The sequence below is a fragment of the Psittacula echo genome (genome assembly GCF_963264785.1).
Source record: "Psittacula echo genome assembly, chromosome: 8".
Classification (NCBI taxonomy): Eukaryota; Metazoa; Chordata; class Aves; order Psittaciformes; family Psittacidae; genus Psittacula; species Psittacula echo.
In genome coordinates, this window is record NC_137744.1 from 4,204,353 (window position 1) to 4,223,893 (window position 19,541).

The 19,541-nt window shown below is 51.0% G+C and overlaps 1 protein-coding gene across 1 annotated transcript in view; it reads left to right on the top strand.

The window, feature by feature from the left end:
* Positions 1–5,136: 5,136 nt before the first annotated feature.
* Positions 5,137–19,541, top strand: part of AR (androgen receptor) — a gene marked incomplete at both ends in the record, with an annotated part of 52,577 nt that continues 38,172 nt past the window's right edge. Inside the window, one exon of the mRNA XM_080624690.1 lies at positions 5,137–6,107. Within this exon, the coding sequence (XP_080480816.1) occupies positions 5,137–6,107 (971 nt within the window). The remainder of the gene's footprint in view (positions 6,108–19,541) is intronic.

Sequence of the window (19,541 nt, forward strand, 5' to 3'; positions counted from 1 at the left end):
CTGCATGGAGCAAAAGTTGCAGAGAGTTGAATCTTGGGTTTTGAACAGCTAGGATGGGGAGCGTAGGTGCTGGGTAAGATCAGATATTTGCTAGCTCTTCTTCAGACCCCTCCTAACTTGGCATGGCCAGGTTTCCCCTGTTGAACTGCAGATTTATGTTTTTAAGTAGTCACAGTCTTGAACCAGTGCCCAGTAATCCTCCTTAACCAAAGAGTTCCCCATATTTCAACAGCACCATTGGCTTTGTTGTGTGGGCCAATTACAGTGCAATTATTCATTTTATTTGTGTGCTGTATCAAGCTGCATTTAAAATCAGTTAAAACAGACATGCAGAATTTGAAGATTGTTTTTACAGTTAAAGAAAATGGTATTAAATTCTGAGTATGTTACAGCTTTCTTATTTAAATGTGAAAAACTACTTTATTAGATAAAGTGCTGTCCATATGAAAAGCATTCCATCAATTGCATGGGGTCTGTGTCTCCTTCCCGATTTTAGAGGTGAAGATGTCATTTTAGGGGTGGCAGAGGTCATCCCTTCACAGTCTGTTTTGATCCCAGGACAGAAGCAGAAGGCCTCCTGCCTGTCCTGGCACTTGCCATAGGATTTAACTGAACTGAACTGCTCAAACCAACTAAAAAGAAAAATTCCCTCTGACCCTTAAAAAGGTGCTTAGAAATGACGATGTAACTTGTCAATGAACTTCAGTCTTAGATGTTCAAGTAGTAACTTCCACCAGGCATGTGACAGAAACGTCTTTATAATCCTGGGAGCAAATAGAGGGAATAAGATGATGCTTTCATATTTAACTTTTTTATAAACTATAGTAAGTTTAGACTTTAATCTATGAATCTAGGGTCTCATTAAAAAAAAATCAATATGCATTTAGCATACATCAGTAAACTACTTATATATGAAGGAAAAGGTGATGTTCCTCTTAAAATCACCCTGTGCACTTCATGTTTTATTCTGGAAACACCTCCTTTATCTGTGTCTTTGCTCCCTTACCCCACTGCACAGACCCACATCTCCCTGAACACCAGGTATTGCCATGTCGCTATGCAGCTCGCATACAGAGGGTAACAAACCCAGCTAACAGCTCTGCCTCCTCCTGCCCGCACAGCAAAGGAAGCAGGGGCAGGGGATGGATCCCAGTGATGCCAGGATGCAGGAGAAGAGCCCAGCAGAAGCTGCCGTCAGCGGGGCCCATGGCATCCTGATGGCACATGGCCTCGCACTGCCCACTCACCTGGCACACGCACCAGAGCTGCCAGCTCCAGGCCACGGGGGTACATGGTTTGGCAACACCGTCCTCCCACCACATCATCCCCTCTGTCCCTCTTCTCTCCCAGCTAAATGCTGCAGTAACTCAGGACACGCGCTCCCAACTGTTCAGATAAGCTGGATTTTAGAGCTGTTATTTTATGATAAAGTCACATGTATCTGTGGAAAAAATATCTATTTTTGCTCCTGGCTAATTTTTTACCTAAACGGTGCATTACTCAGCTGGAAAACCGAGGGCTGGGTATGGTGCAGGGCCCCACGCTGGCAGCTCCTGTGCCAAGGCAGAGCTGATGCCACCAGCTGGGTGACACACAACCAGAACAGTCATCTTGTCCATATGTTGCTGCAAACACCTTCATCTGACCAAAACTGCAGTGCTTTCAGACTGGATGTCCACCCCAATTCCTGGCTTTAATGATATTTTACATAACAGAAAACCATGTGTTATAATTCTTACACTTAGATGTAATAAATAAAATCAAATACCACTGAAGGGTTAGAATAGAACACTTCCAGATTTGTGAGACAGTAAAGTGAAACAAAATGCTCTCAGCCCTCCGTAACACTTTAGTAATAAAACGCAATCAGATGCATGACTGTCTCCACCTCTGACACCAACAGCTACACAGCAGGTCCAAGCAAACAACCTGTAACACGTCCTGCAGCTTTGAGCTGCAGAAAAGCAAGGCCTTGCGCAAGAGCAAGGAGCTTTTCTGGAACACACGTAGGTGTGTGCTACTGCCCAGTCTTCACTAGTTCAATAATCAAAGCTAGAGCTTCACTTGCATGCAGAAAAAATACACATTTGCGTCAGTTTTGCCTGGTCTTTCTATAAACGATGCCTGTTTTACCATCTTGGAATCCAGTGCGTGAAATTTAAGATGTAAGCTGAGACTGCGGTCGACTTCTAAGCTGTAGGAAGTGATGTTATGGTAAGGATTTGACTCAGATTTCATGAAACTAGTAAAAAAACTGAAACACTACAGAAAGTTACACTTTCTGTAACAAGAAAGTAACTGCAAGTAAAACACCCCTGTGCATTGGCAGCACTGATTTTTCTTTATCAACCAAGTATAAAGATTCAAATACATAAAGCCTTTAAAAAATAGCATGTGCAGCCACAGACATATGCACCCATAAACCATTGACATTTTCGTAATTTTAAGAAGAAACATGCGAATACCAGGAAACAAAATGCTTGCTAGAAAAAGGGAAAACGAAAAGGGAAAGAGAAAGGGAAAGGGAAAAGGCAAGGGAAAGGGAAAGGAACTAGCTTCTTCAGGCTGTCTGTCATGATTAGAATCTCCCAAAGTCTGGCAGCAAACTGCAGGCTGGGGGGAAATCTTCACAGGGTGGATGTTGCAAGAACAGGAGAGAGCAGGACAGATTCCAACCTGAGAACTAGGGAAAACGCACGCAGGCGCACATACCCCCAGTCCGAGGCAGAACTTGAACGTAAAGAGTCCAGCTTGCACTGAGGTCTGCACCACTCACAGGGTTTCCAGCACATATGAAGGAATGGAGGACATCTCCTCCTGGGTGGAAGCGGTGGTGCCAAACAGTGCTCTGATGCAGCTTGTGAGAATCATGGGTGTGCATCACCCTGCCTTGTTTAAAAAACAAAGCATCTCTTTCTTAAGGGATATTACACTGCACTTCCTATCCTCAGCTTTTTCCAATACATTTCTTTACGCCAGTCGTAAGAATCCTCCCCTAGATGTTTTCCAGAGTCCATGTATTTTACTCCAGGGTCCTGACAATTATTGATGACTGAATAAGCAAAGACACTGGGATGTGCATCAGCGTGGCAGGTACCAGCATGGATTTGTGGCAACAGCTAATTTTGTGGAATGGGGAGGGGGGAAATTGCATCATTTACAGGGGATAGCATGATCAGATCCATCTGTGGATCTTGGGTTTGTGCCTCAAGGGCTTTGCCCTCATTTCTAAAGAGCTGAGCAGCTTTGTAGTAAAGCTAGCGCATTGCTGGTACTGTGTAGCTGGTGAGAAGAGTGACCTTGGACACTTACTGGTGTCCAAGAAATAGACATTCTTTGAGCTAATGGTACTAATTTGTCATAAAATCCAGCGTAGGCTTTATACCAGCTCTTTGAAAAGCAATGCACACGACCTTGCTTCTGTAGCAGTCACTTCCAACAAGCCTATCCCATGAAAAGGCCTCCTACATGCAGGAGGTAGGTGAGGAACCATGTGGGTAGGTGAGGAACAATTTGTAATGTGGTTATTAGCTGGCCACACAAATGTCCTCCTCATCTCCATGGGTGTCTTTGCATTCCTCTGAAACACCTCTCCAGTCCTCTCCTGCCGTATTCCATCCCCTCTCACCCAGAGCTGCAGCTACTGGTTCAATGCCTCTATGATTCACTCTATGATTCTACTCTGTCACCTCCGGGCTGGGGCACATGCCATGAGGGAACTCACCCCGAGCTGCAGTCAGGCCCTTCTGTGGCAACGCAGGTGGGAACGCTGAGACCTATGATGGTTTACACAGTCACCCTGCACGTTACAGTGCATCCCTCTATTTTTGCCTTTTCAGCTTTTAGCCGTGCTTCTCTATCACTTTAGGTGCTATATTACCTGTCATTAAAAACCAGCTTAGAGCTTCATACAGACTGAAAGCTCACAGGGTTTCTCCATAAATTGCCTTCTCCAGCCACACTGCTGATAGATGCGGGGCTCCAGCCGCTCAGGCAGCTCAGAGCACGCTGACAGATTGCGCTTGGCTGTACTTGGGATTTTTATTTTTATCTTCTACAGCTTGTAAAAATGCTTTTAAAGGACTGTATAGGATTCTTCATTTTCCCGACTGGCTCCACTTCTCCATTTACAACACGTTATTACTTTCTCTTATCTCCAAAGGGATTGAAATTACTGGGCTTATTTTCAGCTACCTCAAATGACTGATTCCATTACCAGGTTCCCTGGGAATGGCACCTACCAGAAGTTGCTTGAGGACTGTTAATTACAGGACCAGGAAGGGGAGCTCAAGCCTTGTTTGTGGTAGGTCCTACACTAATTATGTCTGCTGGCGAGGTCATGGTCAGCCTGGTGCGTGACCAGGGTGGTGCTACACCGGTCTGCTGGGTCTCGACGGAGACGGTCGTCGTAGGTCGGAGAGAGGGGCACAACCTCCGTGCCCAGGAGGCAGAGGGGCCGGTGGAGCCTCAGCAGGGCTCGGCCGGAGGGAGCTGCTAAACTCCCAACGTCGCAGCGAAAACGAGCGTTTCACTGCTAGTTCCGCTCAACTGCGCGCACCCGGGGCAGGCGGAGCCGCGAAGCAAGAGGAGCCCCCCGAGCAGGGGCCGCCTACCGAGGAACGGGCACCAGCGGCAGCTGCAGCCGCGCCCTGCTGCGTTGCGCAGCTCGTCCCGTCCCGCCCGCGGGGGCCAGCACCGCTGAAGGCGCCGAGCCGAGAAATTGCAGCGGACGCCGGCGGCGCTGCGGGTCCGCGCTGCTCCAGGGCAGCCCCGCGGAACTCCGCTCGCCACCCAGCCCGGAGCAGCAGCCGAACCGCGAGCAGGGCAAGCGCGCTTCGCCTCTGGCGGGACACCGGAGAGTTCCCGGACTGGCCCGGCCGCGCGGGGCGGTCCCCCCCGCCGCTCCGCCTCCCTCCACCGCCTGCTTCCCGCGCCCACAGGCACCTGCCCGCTCTCCCGGCTGCAACTTTCGCACCCTGTCCAGTGTTTCGGCGGAGATGGACGCCGCGGGGCCGCTCCGCTGCTAACCGGTACGGCGGGCAGGCGGCTGGGGAGTTGCTGCCTGGGCTCTCCGGCTTCGCCTTGCCTGCCGCTGCTGTTTTCGCTGCCACCTTCGCTGCCCCACTCTCAGCGGGCATGGAGGTCCAGCTGGGGGTTGGCCGCGTCTACCCGCGGCCGGGCGGCAGGACCTTCCGCGGAGCTTTCCAGAGCTTTTTCCAGAGCGTATGCGAGGCTTTCCAGGCGCCGCGGGAGGAGCCCGACTCCGGCCAACAGCCCTGTCCGCCGAGCCCCCGGCCGCCTTGCTCGCCCTCCTACCTGCCACCCCAGGAGCCCCGCGACGCCGGGAAAGTGTTGCCGGCAGGCGGCCCTGCCATGGGCTCGCCTTTCCCCTGCTCGGGCGAGATGAGGGAGCTGCTGGGCGAGACGGGCGCGATGCCGCTGCTGCCGGCGCCCGAGGCCGAGCCGGCGCCCAAGGAGGACCCGCTGGGCGACAGCGCCAGGCAGCTCTGCAGGGCCGTGTCTGCCTCCATGGGCCTGGCCCTGGAGGCTCCGACCGAGCCGCTGACCCGTGAGGACTGCATGTTCGCGCTGCCCGCCGGGCCGCCCCGTGCCCCTCGCCCGGCCGGCGGGGACCCGCCTCAGGCGCCGCCCGCTCCGGCCGCCTTCGCGGGCACCGGCGCTGGCCGGGCCGTCGATGCGCCCGCCGGGCCGGAGCTCTATCACGGCTCGCCGGAGCCGGCAGCGCGGCCGTCCCCCGGCCTCCGCCTGCCGCCGCCCGCGCGCGTCAAGCTGGAGAGCCCGCCGGGGCCGGCGGCTGGCGGCAGCTGGGGCAACCTGTGCCGCTACGGCACCGAAATGGCCCCTCCGGGCCCCGCGCCGCCCTGGCCCGCCTTTCTCACCGAGGAGGGGCCGCTGTACGGGCCCTGCACCGAGCCGCCCGCCGGGCCCCTCGGTTGCGGGCGCGGGCTGGCCGCAGAGACCGCCGACTTCCCCGCCGACACCTGGTACCCGGCGGGCCGGGCGCCCTTCGCTGTCCCGGCCGCCTGCATCAAGAGCGAGCTGGAGCCCTGGACCGAGGGCTACGCCGGCGCCTACGGCGATGTCCGGTGAGTACCTCCGTCCGGCTGGCTCCCCGTACTTCGCATCTCCTATCGCCCATCCCGCCGTCACCGCGTAGCCTGCACCGTATCCATCCACCGTATCCTGTACCCGCATGGCACCGACACCCTGCGCCCTGTCCCGCAGCTTCTTCTCGGCTGGTCCGAGCACCTCTGTCCCTGCTGCCCCAGCTTGGTTCACATTTCCGCTGTCGGAGGCTTCCCGAGCCGTAACCGAGATGCAGCCTCTTGTGCCTGATTAGCTAGAATTACGCCAGAAATACTGCGCTCAACTCTCGGAATTCCCCGCTGTCCCCTTACGGCTGATTGCATTTATCCCGTTTCATTACACCTCTGCTATCCCCCTTCCCTCGGCTGCGGTAAGTGTGCAAGAATCGGGGTGCTGCGCTTGAAGCACGGACCGATGGTTGAGATCGAGTTAAAATTCCCCCTGCGCTTCGCTCGGCTGCGAGCCAGACGCGTGGGGAGTGAGCCGACCTGAAACTGCTGGTGTATAAACAGAGAAATACTGCCTGAGCTTTGAAGCTCTGGTCTAAATACAGATAGGAAATGCCTTTTAACATATAGAAAAGTATTTAGAGATAGAGCAGAGGATGAAAGTTTTGTTTGAGAAGAAGGATTCAATGAAAAGCCTTTTTTTTTTTTTTCTTGTGGATTAACCTCAAAGAAGGAGACTGCCTGTCCCTGTGGTATCAGTATACACCACAAACTAGTGGGCATGCTACCTCGGCACCTCTCATCGCGGCAAACTGCATTACTGCACCAGGGAATGGCCACAGCTGATGGAAGCTGGAATGGGGGGGGGGTGGTGTCACCCTGGCCACAGGTGGTTGATGTGAACTCAGCTGGGTTTTGCATTGATGGAGTGTCGTGTCCAAGTGCTCACTGTGAGGAGCTCGGGGGGGAGCAAAGATTAAAATGAGCAATTAGACTTTCCCTTTAAATAAGCACAGGACAGCTGCTCGTGCTTCTGTGCTTGTTCTGCTTTAAAAAGCTCACAGCTTTATTTGGGGAGTGTGGTAATTATCATCCACTCAGTAATTTACTTGTGGATTTTATGAAGAAGTTGAAGGCTTAGCAAAAAAAAAAAAAGGATAAAAGTAAGGAGAGGTGAAAGTGAGTCCGGCTGTGAGTGTTGTACCAGGGCAGGAGCCATGTGTGTCTTCTGCTGGGGTCTGAATAAATCTCTGCTGAAATCAGTGCAGAGTGAGCGGGGATGAATAAAGTTGGAAAAGCTCAGCTGCCCCAATGCTGGCAGTGGATGATGCCGGGTTTTGGTAGCAGGAGGCTCAGCCTTGGCCATGGTTTGTTTGCCTGTGAAGCCTGTGCAGTCAAATCCTGCACAGAGGGTAACACTGTGTTAACAAACACAGGTTTGGGCTGGTGTGGTGGTCAGGCAGGGAGCTGCATGAGCTGGGCCTGGCCAGCAGGTGAATTCTGCCTCAGTCTTGTCTTAGAGATAAATGATGTCTCCCTCATTCCCATGGGAAGTGCTGTATCTTCCTCTTCCTCATGGCTCCCTTCAGCATCCTGTGTCTCTGTCCTTGTTTCCCTGGCACGGCGGTTCTGGAGGATCTGTGCTCCTGCTGGCAACCTTCTGCCGGGGTTGTGAAGTCAGAGTTAGCACAGCAAGCTGTCAAAATACCAATATCTTGTCCTTTGAACTGCAGCACTGACAGCTGCTGCCAGGGCATGAGGGCCTTGAAGTGCTTATACCCTGGGTTCACCTGCAGTTTCAAAATGCTGAAAGGAAAGCAGAACGCTTCTTTGTGGTGTTGAAGATATGCGTGTCATTGCTGCCAGGTTTGTATTTCATCCTAGCAAAAACTCCGTTAACTTTACTCTGTGCTGCCTGTCAATTGCCGTGGCTTTTAATTTTGCCATGGATAAGATATAGACATCCCTCACAGAGCCAGTGCAGCGAGCAGTATCTGCTGCAGCTGAGGCTGATGGCAGCAGGTCCTGTACCAGCTTCCCAGGCAGCAATGCTTGTGAGGAAAAAGGGTCACTGGAGCTAAACCACTTTATAGCGGAGTTCCCTCGCTGAAGGCCGCTCTGTTTTGGACCTGTACTCCCCCGCTAGCTCCTAGTGCTGGATTCCAGATCCTGCCCTGTGTGGCATTGCATAGAAAGCTTTACCCTCTCAGCCTGGGAAAATGTGGTATCAGCGTTTTCTTTGGGAGCGGTGGGGGCATTTCTGCACCTCGCTGCAACTTCACCACCCTAAGGAGATCTCATTGCAGATGCCTGTGCCATGACAGTGCTGGCAGCAGTAGCTGCAGGCGCAACCCACTCTCCGTTGAAGAATAAGGAGCATTTTAAGGTGTGTTGCTCCAAGTTCTTTCCCTTTTTAAATGGTCCTGGTTTGTGCTAGTGGGATCACGTCTCTCCCCTCCAAGGTGAGCCTCTCTTTGAAACCCCAGCTCTGCCCTGGTGCAGTCTAGGTTAGGTGTAGATAGGCTGTTTTAGAGACAAACAGCCCCCAAATGTATGACACTAAAGCATGAACAGTTTCTTAATATGTGGGGGGAATTGTTTACATTTTTCCTTTGTATAAACTACCATCAGTTTCGGTTCTAGGGTTCCAAGTAGAAGCGTTTACCCCTGAAGCCATGAGAGAGGGAGGAGGCCGAGCTGCGCCATGGATTGTGCATAGAAAATGTTGCATAGAAAATGGTGCTGGCTTCCACCTCAGTGTGGGATGTTCACAGCTCATGTAACAAACCCTGTCCAGTATCAGGGACTGCCTCAGGTCCAACAGGACTGAACCGAGGTGCCCTGAGCGGGAGCACTCCTGGCCTGTCCATGGGGTGGTTGGTGGTCTCTAGGCACAGGGTACAGTGGGGTGCAATGTAGGATGGCATCTTGACCCACATGGATCCATGACTGCTCCCTGCCCCTTTGATGGGGAGGGATTTGTCAGGGTTTAGAGCCACTGGAACATTGTACATGAGACTTACACAGGAGACAAAGTAGGCATTAACCCAATTTGATTGAATTTAAAGTTTTTTGATGTGGTGTACCTGATTGGGCCAGTAATGTTTAGGTATAATTAGCAAATTAATCCAAGCTTTTGTTATGCTGTGGACTCATAGCTGTTTATCTTTGTGCTCTGGTTGTTGCATAATTGCTACCAGCAGTCTTGGAAGTCACTAAATAACCTGTTTCAAGAGCGAGATGCAGCATTGATAGAATAAATCCAAGGCAATGGCATCAAAAGGACTTCTCAAACCAAAAGACAGTGGCAGGTAAGTGGTGTGAGCCTGTTTGGTTTGAGCTAAAATGGAATCAAAGAAGGAGCTATTGCTGAAGCAGTGGAAACAGAGGCGATACAGGAATTTAGAGGGTAACTGTCTGAGGAAAATCTAGCTGTCCGTGGTTTCAGATGGGATTTAAGTGGCATTTGCGGTTAGTACTGTTACCTGTTTGGTATCCCTGTGTCTGATGATCACACCTACCTGCAGATTCCTTTCTTCAGTTTGGATGTAATCTGCCTGGGTGAGTGCCAGGTGTTTATGCATCACCTGGCATAATGACTGCATAATCCTTTCGTGGCCAACCATGTAATTGTGATACCTCTACAGATAATGCCTGTAATAATTTCTGACTACTGAAGGAGGAGACAAGATTCCAGTAACAGGGTCAAGGGTGGGTTACTGCAGTAACAGATGGGACAAGAAGGGAGGCTGTTCTCCAGGCTGGCCTTAGCCCCTGGGAGGGTCTGGGGACACTCAGCTCTTTGCAGGTGGGACTTGGAGCCCTTGGGAAGGGGGTGACCCGCTCACCAGCCATTTGTCTGTATAACCTTTCTGCTCAAGCAAATGGTGATGTTAAGTAAATATTTCTTTGGGAAACAAGCCATGCCAGGAAGAATGCAGTTTCTGAAGCCCACCCCTTTGGCCAGCTTCGTAATAGGTACTTGTGATCTGCAGATGCTGGTACAGATCCATGGATGGCAAGCCTTGAGAGGCTGGGAAAGTTGTGCTAAAGCTTTCTGATGGTTCCTGATAAAAGGAGAAGAGAAAGTACAGAATGAAATTCTTCCTCATCTCCTTTCAATTCTTGTCCCTAATGACAGGCACGATAAGGTTGGTTTAAACACAGAATAAAATGCCAGTCCTGCAGCAGCACTGTGTCTGGTTTAGGGAACTCAAGACTCCTTTAAATGTTACTTGGCACGTTCCCAGGCTGTGTCAAGATGCTTATCAGTCACAGCTTGAGTTAAGGTTGTGAAGCAAGTGATACGCTGAGACCAGGTAACTGGAGTAGCCGGGTTGTTGAAGCTCTGCTCAAGTCGTATTCCTGGAGGACAAGGGCAGGTGCAGTGAACCCCATGTGTATGAGGGAGCGTGGCACGACGGGCACTTCCCCACACTGCCCTGGGAGCACAGCCGCTGCTGCTCCTTCCCTTGCTGCCGAGAGCTGCTCACTGAAGAGCTGAGACACGCATGGCAAAGCTTGTTTATTTTCTACCACACTTACCTAGCTGACTTGTTTTAATTGTATTCAGAGAGTGCCAATTTATATCGGCCTTTGCTGTGAGATAGTTTTCATTTAAACTGATAAATGAGACTATCCTTTCAGTGGTGTGAGGGCAGGAGGGACCCTTCGTAAAGATGGGCTGTTTGGCTTGGTGCTGGGCACACGAGTCTGCTCCAGGAGCCTGTGTTCTGCTGGTGGAACGCATGCAGAGGGACTGGCTGTTTTCTCCTGAAGATGCCCAGAACCTCCCATAAAACCCTCTAGACCGGCAGGATCACAGTCCGTGTGTTGCCACACTGCCTGAGCCCGTGGGCATTAAAGAAGTATTGATACTTTCAGTCCTCGCTCAGGTCTGTGCATGCCGAGTGCCATGCTAGAGGTGAAAGCTCTGTCCAAGGGGCTGGCACCACCCTTTCCTTTGCCATTAAATTGGGATTTATGTCTGTGGCAGTGGATGAAGGAAAAATAACAGTTCCCAGTGTTAACTTGTTTTCCAACTTGCTCCTTCCACACAGTTGATTTTTGGTTCTGCGGTTTCTTCGTATGCCCACAGCTTATACCAAGTATCATAAAATGGTCTCTTCTTTTTCCCCTCCCTCTTCAATCTGTCCCTCTCTCTCTTGCTGGTTCTCCCATTCTCCAGCTCTCCCTTTTCCATTGGAAAGGGGAGATGCGTTGCCTTGTTAAGGATAGGCTATGGAGGGCATATACACTCTGTGGGGTTGCGTGTGGGACTGGCCACGCCGCTCTTGCAACACAAAACGTCTCTTTGCCTTTTCACCAATTCGTTATAAAACTGTTCAAGGACAGAATTTGCTCCATCCTCTTCTGTATTTTCCCATCCTCTTCTGCCCATGTCTTGAATTTTTGAACTCTTGCACCCTATGGAAACTGATTCCAAAGTCTCATGCTTGATAGCAGCAGTGATTACTTCCCCCCTCCCCGTTTCTTATAAGTGCTGGCTGCAACAACAGGGTAAGTTCTACATGACACTTGGCATAGAAAATACTAGCTAAGAATTCAGAAAATTTCATCAGAGAAATAATGCATAAAAAGCCTTAAAAGCATTGGTGAATTTGAGTTACACTGGCATTCTGTGTGCTCTGGCCTGAATTACTGAGGGTTTCAGGCCAGGAAGCTGTGACAGATTCGCCCATGACATCTATTCTCCTATGTGTACAGCTTTTGTGTTTTTTCCTGCTGTTTGCGGCATTCACCGGTATTTGTTACGCAGATGATAGCCGTGCTTCATGTTACTTCTTGGTGTTTCTGTTATGAGAACTTCATTCCAGCCAAAGAGAGCTGGTTAAAAATTGGTTGTGATTTCGTGCTGGTTTTTGGAGGGCTGAAGGGCAATATATGTCAAAATACTGATTGTGACTGAGAGAGAAAGCACATGTTGTAGCCCATGTAGGATCCTCTGGCTTTGTACATTGCTCTGCCTGGAAGAAAATTGAACCTGATACACAGTTGTGCCTTTCCATATGCATTCCATTCTTGCAAGGCTGGGGTAATGGGCTCCAGCCCCTGGTGCAGGATCCCTGCCACAGGGATGGGCACCAGCCTCTGGACCAGGATCACCACTGCTGGGATGGGCACCAGCCTCCCAGGGCAGGATGACCCCCTCCCTGAGGACAGCTCTTCCATGGGGCTGTTGCTGCACATGGAGCAGGAGGATGATGCTGTTTCTGGTGGGCATGTGGCAGCATGGCCATGCTTGGTGACCATCTGTCACCATGCTGTGGGCATCGCGGTGTGGAACATGTTGGCATGAGGCATACATGAGGGGCTGTACCACACCGAGGAGCCTGAGAGCGGCTGGTGGGTTTGTGGGTGCTCACATCAGGAGCATGCCGCTGCTGTCGGTGTGTCCATGCGGCACGGAGCAGACAATTCCTGGAAGTCTCTGCCTCCCACCCTTCGCTTCAGACCGAGGAAAGTGTGGGACAATCCGGGCTAGAGTTAAGGCATAAACAGTGTAGCGAGGCAGTGAATGCTGGATGCCATCCACCGCCGGCCGCCCCTCCGGACCATGCGCGACTCCCCTGGCCTCCGCTGCGGGGACCCTCCAAGGCCACGCTGCGCTCGGCAGGAGACAACAGCTTGCTCTGTGTCCGTGCCAGGGTGATGCCTCTGAATTGCGTCTCCCGGGCGAAGGAAAGATAAAGGCCTGCAGTGCTTCGAGAGCGAATTTCAGACGGGTGGTTCAGGGAAAAAACACAGTGAAAACTGGAGCTAATCAGAAGTCAGCATCTGTACATGGTGGGGAAAAGAGCCCCCTGCTCCTGAACTGGGAGGAAAGCCGTAAGCATTGCCATTTGTTGCAGGAAGGAATTGCAGAGTTTCGCAAAACATTGGAAGGTTGGGTGTTTTGTTGGTTGGGGTTTTTTTCACTCGCTTGGGAGCATCCTTTTTTGGTACAACGAAAGCAGCTTCATCTCACAGAGTTAAAAATAATTTGTAATAGAGGGCAGTAGTTCTTTGTGTTTTCCTGTCATTTATATTGCAGATTCGCTAGGGGTGGAAGGGACCTCTGGAGATCAGCACCGAGCTTCATTTGTATTTTTTAAGTCACTGTTTATAAAATGGCTGTCCTGTTTGCTGTGTTTGTATTGCCAGTTGTTATTCTAGCTGGCTTTCCGTCTGTGCTTGGCATCCTCACTAGTGGCTGTCCACAGACCTGCTCCACAGGCTGTTTAAGTTTGAAATGGACACTTTCCGCTTATGATTGTAGGCTAAAATTGCGAAGTTAAATACAAAAGGAAAAAGATCATTGTTTTATCATCCCATGGAACATTATAAATTTATCAAACAGGCATTTACTGAAAGACAGCTATTCTGTGGGAGGCTTTCTGCTACTTCTAGTAAACCTCATTTGTTTCTCTGAGCTGCTCTGCAGTCAAGGAAGTGAGCATCCTCTGCAGCTGTACCTGGCTGGTGCATGGAAACTCATGAGCAACATCCCTGAACACGCTGTTCTGCTGTTATTGTTTATAGAGGTCCTGAGCAGCCTCTGTCCCTTGTCAGAACCCTCCTTTCCCTCTGTTACAATTCACAGGAATCTTGACGTAATAACCCACTAAGCCTTACACCTCCACGTACACCATAGGTTGTAGAGGAGGGTTTTGGTGGTCAGTATATTGCAAGTTGATCTGTGTGCCTTGAGGGGTATCAGCTTTGCGTGTTTTGCTTTATTCTGCATTCGTCTGCATTTTTGGGGTGTTGGTAGTCTTGAACACATTTGCAGGTGGATAATAAAACAGCATGGCATTGTAAGCCAGACGGTAGCGTGAAGCAAGAAGCATCGGATGAACCTAGCTTCTTGAGGGGTGTATGAGATGTGATCTTTTATTCCTCTTGCTCAGTTTACTTAAGCATTTTTGCGATTTAAGTGAATTTTCTTGGTTTTGAAGAATGTTTTCTGCAAAAGGAGCATCTGCGCAAGAAACCAACACAAAGCAAACGCCACAAAGTCATCTTGGGCAGGCCATCTGACCTGTGCCTGCTGGGAAAGTGCCTCTCTTGATGCCTTGGCAATGTGGTGACGTGACACACAGGGCATGGGCATCTTCCTTTGTTATTATGCTTTGGTAGGATGCGAGTATTTGTCAGAGTGATCTTCCACCTTGGACAAACCCATTTCTGTACTGTATTCATAGGAATGCAGCAATGGCAAAGTTTTCTGTGTAGGTACCAGATCCTTTCCAGCTCTTTCCTTCCCTCAAGAGAGCCAGGAGACAAGATGCACAAGAGGCAAATGTTCAATCTCCCATTTCAGTGAAGCATTTATGCCCTGTAAACAATTAAGAGGCATATACAGGCATGTCAACTCTTAATATCTGGCCAGTACAGGCATGCCATCCTGTCTCTGCCTTCCTACTGTTTTCAGTTGTATTTCAAACTGAACAGCAGGACTGCAACTTCTTGTTGATGCCAGGGGCTGAGGTGGCTCTGGGCTGGACTTCACTGGTGCTGGTGGGGCACAGATGTGATGATAGGAGATGGCTGGTGGTCTTTTGGGAGTCTCTGCTTCAGCTGTACCTCCTCCTGCGCAGGCTGGCATGGACATCAGCAGGGAGTACCTGGAAGGTGCTGTTTGGCCAATGCACATCCTGTGCGTGAATGCAGGAGTGCTTCAGGGTGCCTCTGGGCAAGGGAGCAGGCACAGGCCCCTGAGGTGTGGGCAGGGCAGAAGGGACCCCCATGCATTGAGTTACTGGGGGGAAAGGAGGTGAGACAAACCTCAAATCAGCTGCACTGGGGGGCTCTGCGCTACCAGCCCGGCTGCCTTGGCATGGCACGGCAGACCAGAGCTTTGGGGAAGCAGCCTCCAGGCGGTCTGTGAGTCCCTGGGGACCTCTGGACTGCTTTAGTAGTCTGTGGAATATAATTGCCAGTTATCTGTAGGTTTGGGTGTGCTAAACAGCGGGACTTGGCTGCGTCTGTGTGGACGAGCATTCCTGGCTTTTGGGTTGGAGTGACCTTGTCCAGCCTGGACTTGGTGACCTGGTGTTTGAGGCTGAATGCTGTGGGGAAGTCAGCCTCTGTTTGCTTTGCTGCCATGGAAGAAAGCAGTTTGGTCCCTTTGGGGTTTTCACTCGAGACAGACTGGTGGCCCCGGTATGGATAGTGACTGCATGGCGTGTGTACCAGAGCTGGCTTTATTCTTTTTACCAATAGCAGTGGTACAATAATATCATTAAAATAAAAAGGGACTGACCTAGTTGTCATGGCAAAGGCTGGTGACAGAGGTTCTTATCCATATAGCTCTTCACTGCATCCACTGCTGTCATCTCGGCTGAGATGCCTATGTTGCTCATCCACATCTTAGCTCCTCTCCCAGCAGTGGGCACAGGGCAGAGCACAGGAGGAGCACCGCATGGCAAGATGCCTTCCTCTGCAGTGTGTGTTTGTGGTTTTGTTCTGCCTCAAAAATAACGATTATGACCCTGTTTTTTCTCATGAGTATTTTCACATGAGGTTCAGTGTATCCTCTAACAGTACTAAGAACATTACCGGCAATAGTACTTTGTGCTTTTATGGCACTTTTCTTCTGTGGCACTTAGAGCCCAGCAGCAATTTGTTTAGCCTCCAGGCAACCATGAAAAATATGTATTACTCCTTTTCTGCAGATGGGGGAGATGGGGTTTGTCATGCACCAGTCGCTTTGGCAGCAGCTCCTCAGAACATACAACCTGCAGTGGTCTCTGGCAGTTACTGGAGGTGGGCTCCAGGGGGCCAGGCATGGGTTTGCGCTTGGCTTTGCAAGGGAGTCCTGCACGAGTGTACTCGTACACTGGACTTTACACCTTGGCAATAGTCCCGTTTACTTTAGCAGACCCAAATGCTGTCCCCAGGGATGTGTGGCCCTGTCCAGCGCTCAGGCACCAGGACAGTATGCAGGAGTGGGGCTACGGGCGTGCAGCATCTCACCTCAGGAGATCCGAACAGGAGCCTCTGCACTGCCTGGATGCCTGCAGGGGAGAGGGCTGGTACCCGCAGGGGGAGATGGGATGGGCAGGGGGAACAGGCTTGCCTCGGGCTCCTCTCTTGCCACTGCTTTTTCCCTGTTTAATGCAGTCTGAGCAGAAGCCAGGAAAGAGCAAGGTCACCCCATGCTTCTCTGCGGTTTGAAACTCCTCAGCCCCCAATCTGGGGAGGCCTCTTTAAATAATAAGAACAAACAAAGTCAAATGCTGACATGTCCTCAGAAGTGGTAAGATGATTTGTTGGGACACAGAGGACAGCTTAAGTGATTTTGCAGTATTATAAGTCGTCTTAAAAATATAGCTAACCTCTACAGGTATTTATAGCTGCTGCCCTTTGCTGGAGCAGTGGGCACCCATCCTACTGGGGGATGAATTGGATGATGCCCAGCTCCTGGCATCTCCAGTGCCTGTATGGGTGGATCACACCTTAAGCTCTGCACATCTCCTGGTGACTCTCCTGTGCAACCAAAAAGCAGCAAATGGAGCTTGCCATATAAGTAAAAGCCTAACAGTCCCCAGTGAAGAGCCATGAATAAGCCCGTGTTTAGGCTAGAGGGGCTGGTTGGTGCCTCCACTGTGCTACCCAGAACGTGGGCTGTGTGATGCCATGGGCCATGCTGAGCATCTCAAGATTGCAGGCAGGGTGGCTGCTGCTCCCAAAACAACTCTGAGAGCAAGAAATATGTCTTAAATAAGGCTTTAGACAGTCAGTGCAGCACCACCAGTGTTGGGAAACCAGTAGTTTCTGTGCAGGGCATCCTTTGCTGCAAGAGCAAGGGAGCGCTGCAAGCAGCCATCCTGCACAGCAGCTGGGGTGAGCAGCCTGGCATGTGTGACTGTGTGAGACTGTAGTGATGGGTCTGCACCATGGAGAGATGGACTCTCCATGTGCCTGGGCTGGCAGAGCCCTGGTCATGCCATGCAGAGCGTGAAGACCTGCTCCAGTGCACCATGCATTGTCCTGGCCACTGGTTGTGTGCTGGGCATGGCCACAGCTGTAATGGTTATCTTTTTTAAAGTCTTCAGCCAGGTGACATTGCGATGGTGTCCCAGGATGCTGACCACCTTATCCGGGGTGTCAGCACCTCGCGTGAAGCTCCAATTAAGCTAAGCTGTAGCCATGGCCATCTGATGCGCTGGCAGTGCCCATAAATGCCAGAAGGGAGGCTGCAGATTTCCTAAAATACATACTCAGTCCCTGGGACAAGGTGAAAACATACTGGACTTAGCTGCTTTCCCTCTGTGTCCCTACTGACTGGGGAGGCATTAGAGAGCTGCCTCTTGCCTTCCGAAGGTAATACTTCACTTATTTTTCTGGTTTTCTCACCAAAGCCTCCAGCAGTTTGCCTGGTGTTACATGTTCTAGCTGCACTAGCTTCTTTGCTGGTTAGAAATGGCAGGAGAAACGCTTTGACCTTGGCCTGTGTGCTGAGAACAGAGCCCAGGCACAAATTCTTGTATCAGTAATTTCCTAGCGAATGCTCCTGCCTCCTCCCTCTCCCCGTCTATCTGGAGCGGGCAGCAGCAGCATCCGCGCGTTTCCTGACATGCCATTGGGGAGGGTTGGGCGGCCTCTCTCGGCAGCTCCTCTCCCCTCTTATAAAAGAGAGAAAGGGAGAAGAGTAACTTAAGAGCAAATCAGGTTAATTGCTTTTGTCTGGATGGCAATTAGGTGCCTTAACTGGAAAATGAGATACTGGGTGTGAATATTATTTGAATGATCTACGTTCTGTCTTGGATCATGGGTGTGTGCGTTTGTGGGCATGTGTCCCTTCTACCTGCGGACACAGCATGTGGGTTCTGTATGCCTGTCCTTTTCTTGTATAAATAACATCTCCATCCCTTGCCGTGGTGCCTGCAGCAATCTGTCTGCAGACACCTTCTGTGGAGGAGATGTGGAGAAATGGGTGCTTGACACCATACCCTCTGTGGGAAGGAGTGCTGGTGTGGGTTCCCCTAGCTGGAGGGGGCTCTGTGCATGGGCATCATGGGGCTTGGTATGAAATCAGCATCATTCAGACACAAAGTTGAGAACTAACCCTTCAGGTTCCCTTCCCTTCTCCTGCTGTCTGGAAGCACCAGCTCCATGCAGCTGGCAGGTCTAGGTGGGACCTGTCCAGCTCCGATCCGAAGCCTGGAGCTGTGGGTCCTGCAAGGGCCATGTCCCCTCCTTGGCTGACTCCAGCCTTTGTCCCTGTGTGTGCTCGTACGGTTCAGATCATCCGAGGTTGTCCCAATTAGATTAGCCTTTTCACATGGATTTAGTTTTCTGGCTTTCAGTTATTTGCTTAGTTTTTATGTGCCCCCTGTGGTTGAAAAGTCTTTCCCTGATAATATGATCTTCCACTTGAAAAGAAATTTAGATGTGTTACTTCCCAATCTGCTTCCAAGTACCCAGGAACATCTTTAAATGATTAGGAAAAAAAATAGTAGCATCACAGGGAATTTTTCTCTTTCTTGTTTACAGCAGAGCCTGTGCCAAATACCAGATCCTTGTCTTGGCCATTTCAGAGGATGGCTTTTCCAAGGGGGGAAGTGCTGGGGCACCTGCACGTGCAGCATCCTCCCCTTGTAGCTGTGCTGAGGGTGGGATGAGACTGGGCTGAGGGTAGCAGCTAAGAGGGGCCTGAGGGCAGCAGTTCTCCCTTTGTTCAGCTCACCCTCTGTTTTGCCACGTTGGTGCTTAAACAGTTGAGTTATGGCCTGAGTTGGAATAGTTGTCCGTATCCTGGCAGGGGTAAGGTGGCAGCCTGAGGTTAGCAGGGCAGTGGGCCAGTCCCTCTCTGTGCTGCTTCTCAGCTGACATCTCCGTGTGTCCTGTGGGATCCCCTGGGATCAGGGTGATCTGTTTGCTCCTGGCTGGTGGAGAAGATGGGACTCTGCCTTCCCCATACCCTCTGGCTTCCCAAGACTTTGGGTTAAGGTGGGCGCTTGGCTGCTTTGGCAGCTTTGTCCCAAGATGACTATTTTGCTGCTTGCTTAAAAAGAGAATTAAAAGAATGCTCTCAAGGCTAGGAGGCCTAAAATTAGACGTGGCATCTGTGTTTTGGTTTGCAGGCAGGCTTAAAAGAAAATGATTTCAGGCTGTTTTCGTTCTTTGCTTGCTCAGAGGAGCGAGGCAGAGGCAAAGCAGAAGGTGCCAGGCTCCTAAGTGGTTGCACAAGCACCTCAGCATTCCGAGGGCATTGCAGCCCTGCAGGGCTGGCATGTCTGCAAACTTCAGTGTCTGTCTGTGGTTTCAGGGGTACATCCTCTGCACAGGAGTCCCCTGGGAGAAGCTAAGAGATGCTGCTGCAGGGTTCTGCCCTCGCTCTGTCCCAAGAAATGCTTTCAACTCCCAAAATGACAGGTCTGGCTTGTCTGTGCCTTGTGTCTCTAAAAGGGTGCACCACCATTAAGGCACTGTTTCCCTGTCCGTGCCAGGCTGGGATGCCCTGTGTTTTCTGAGTGT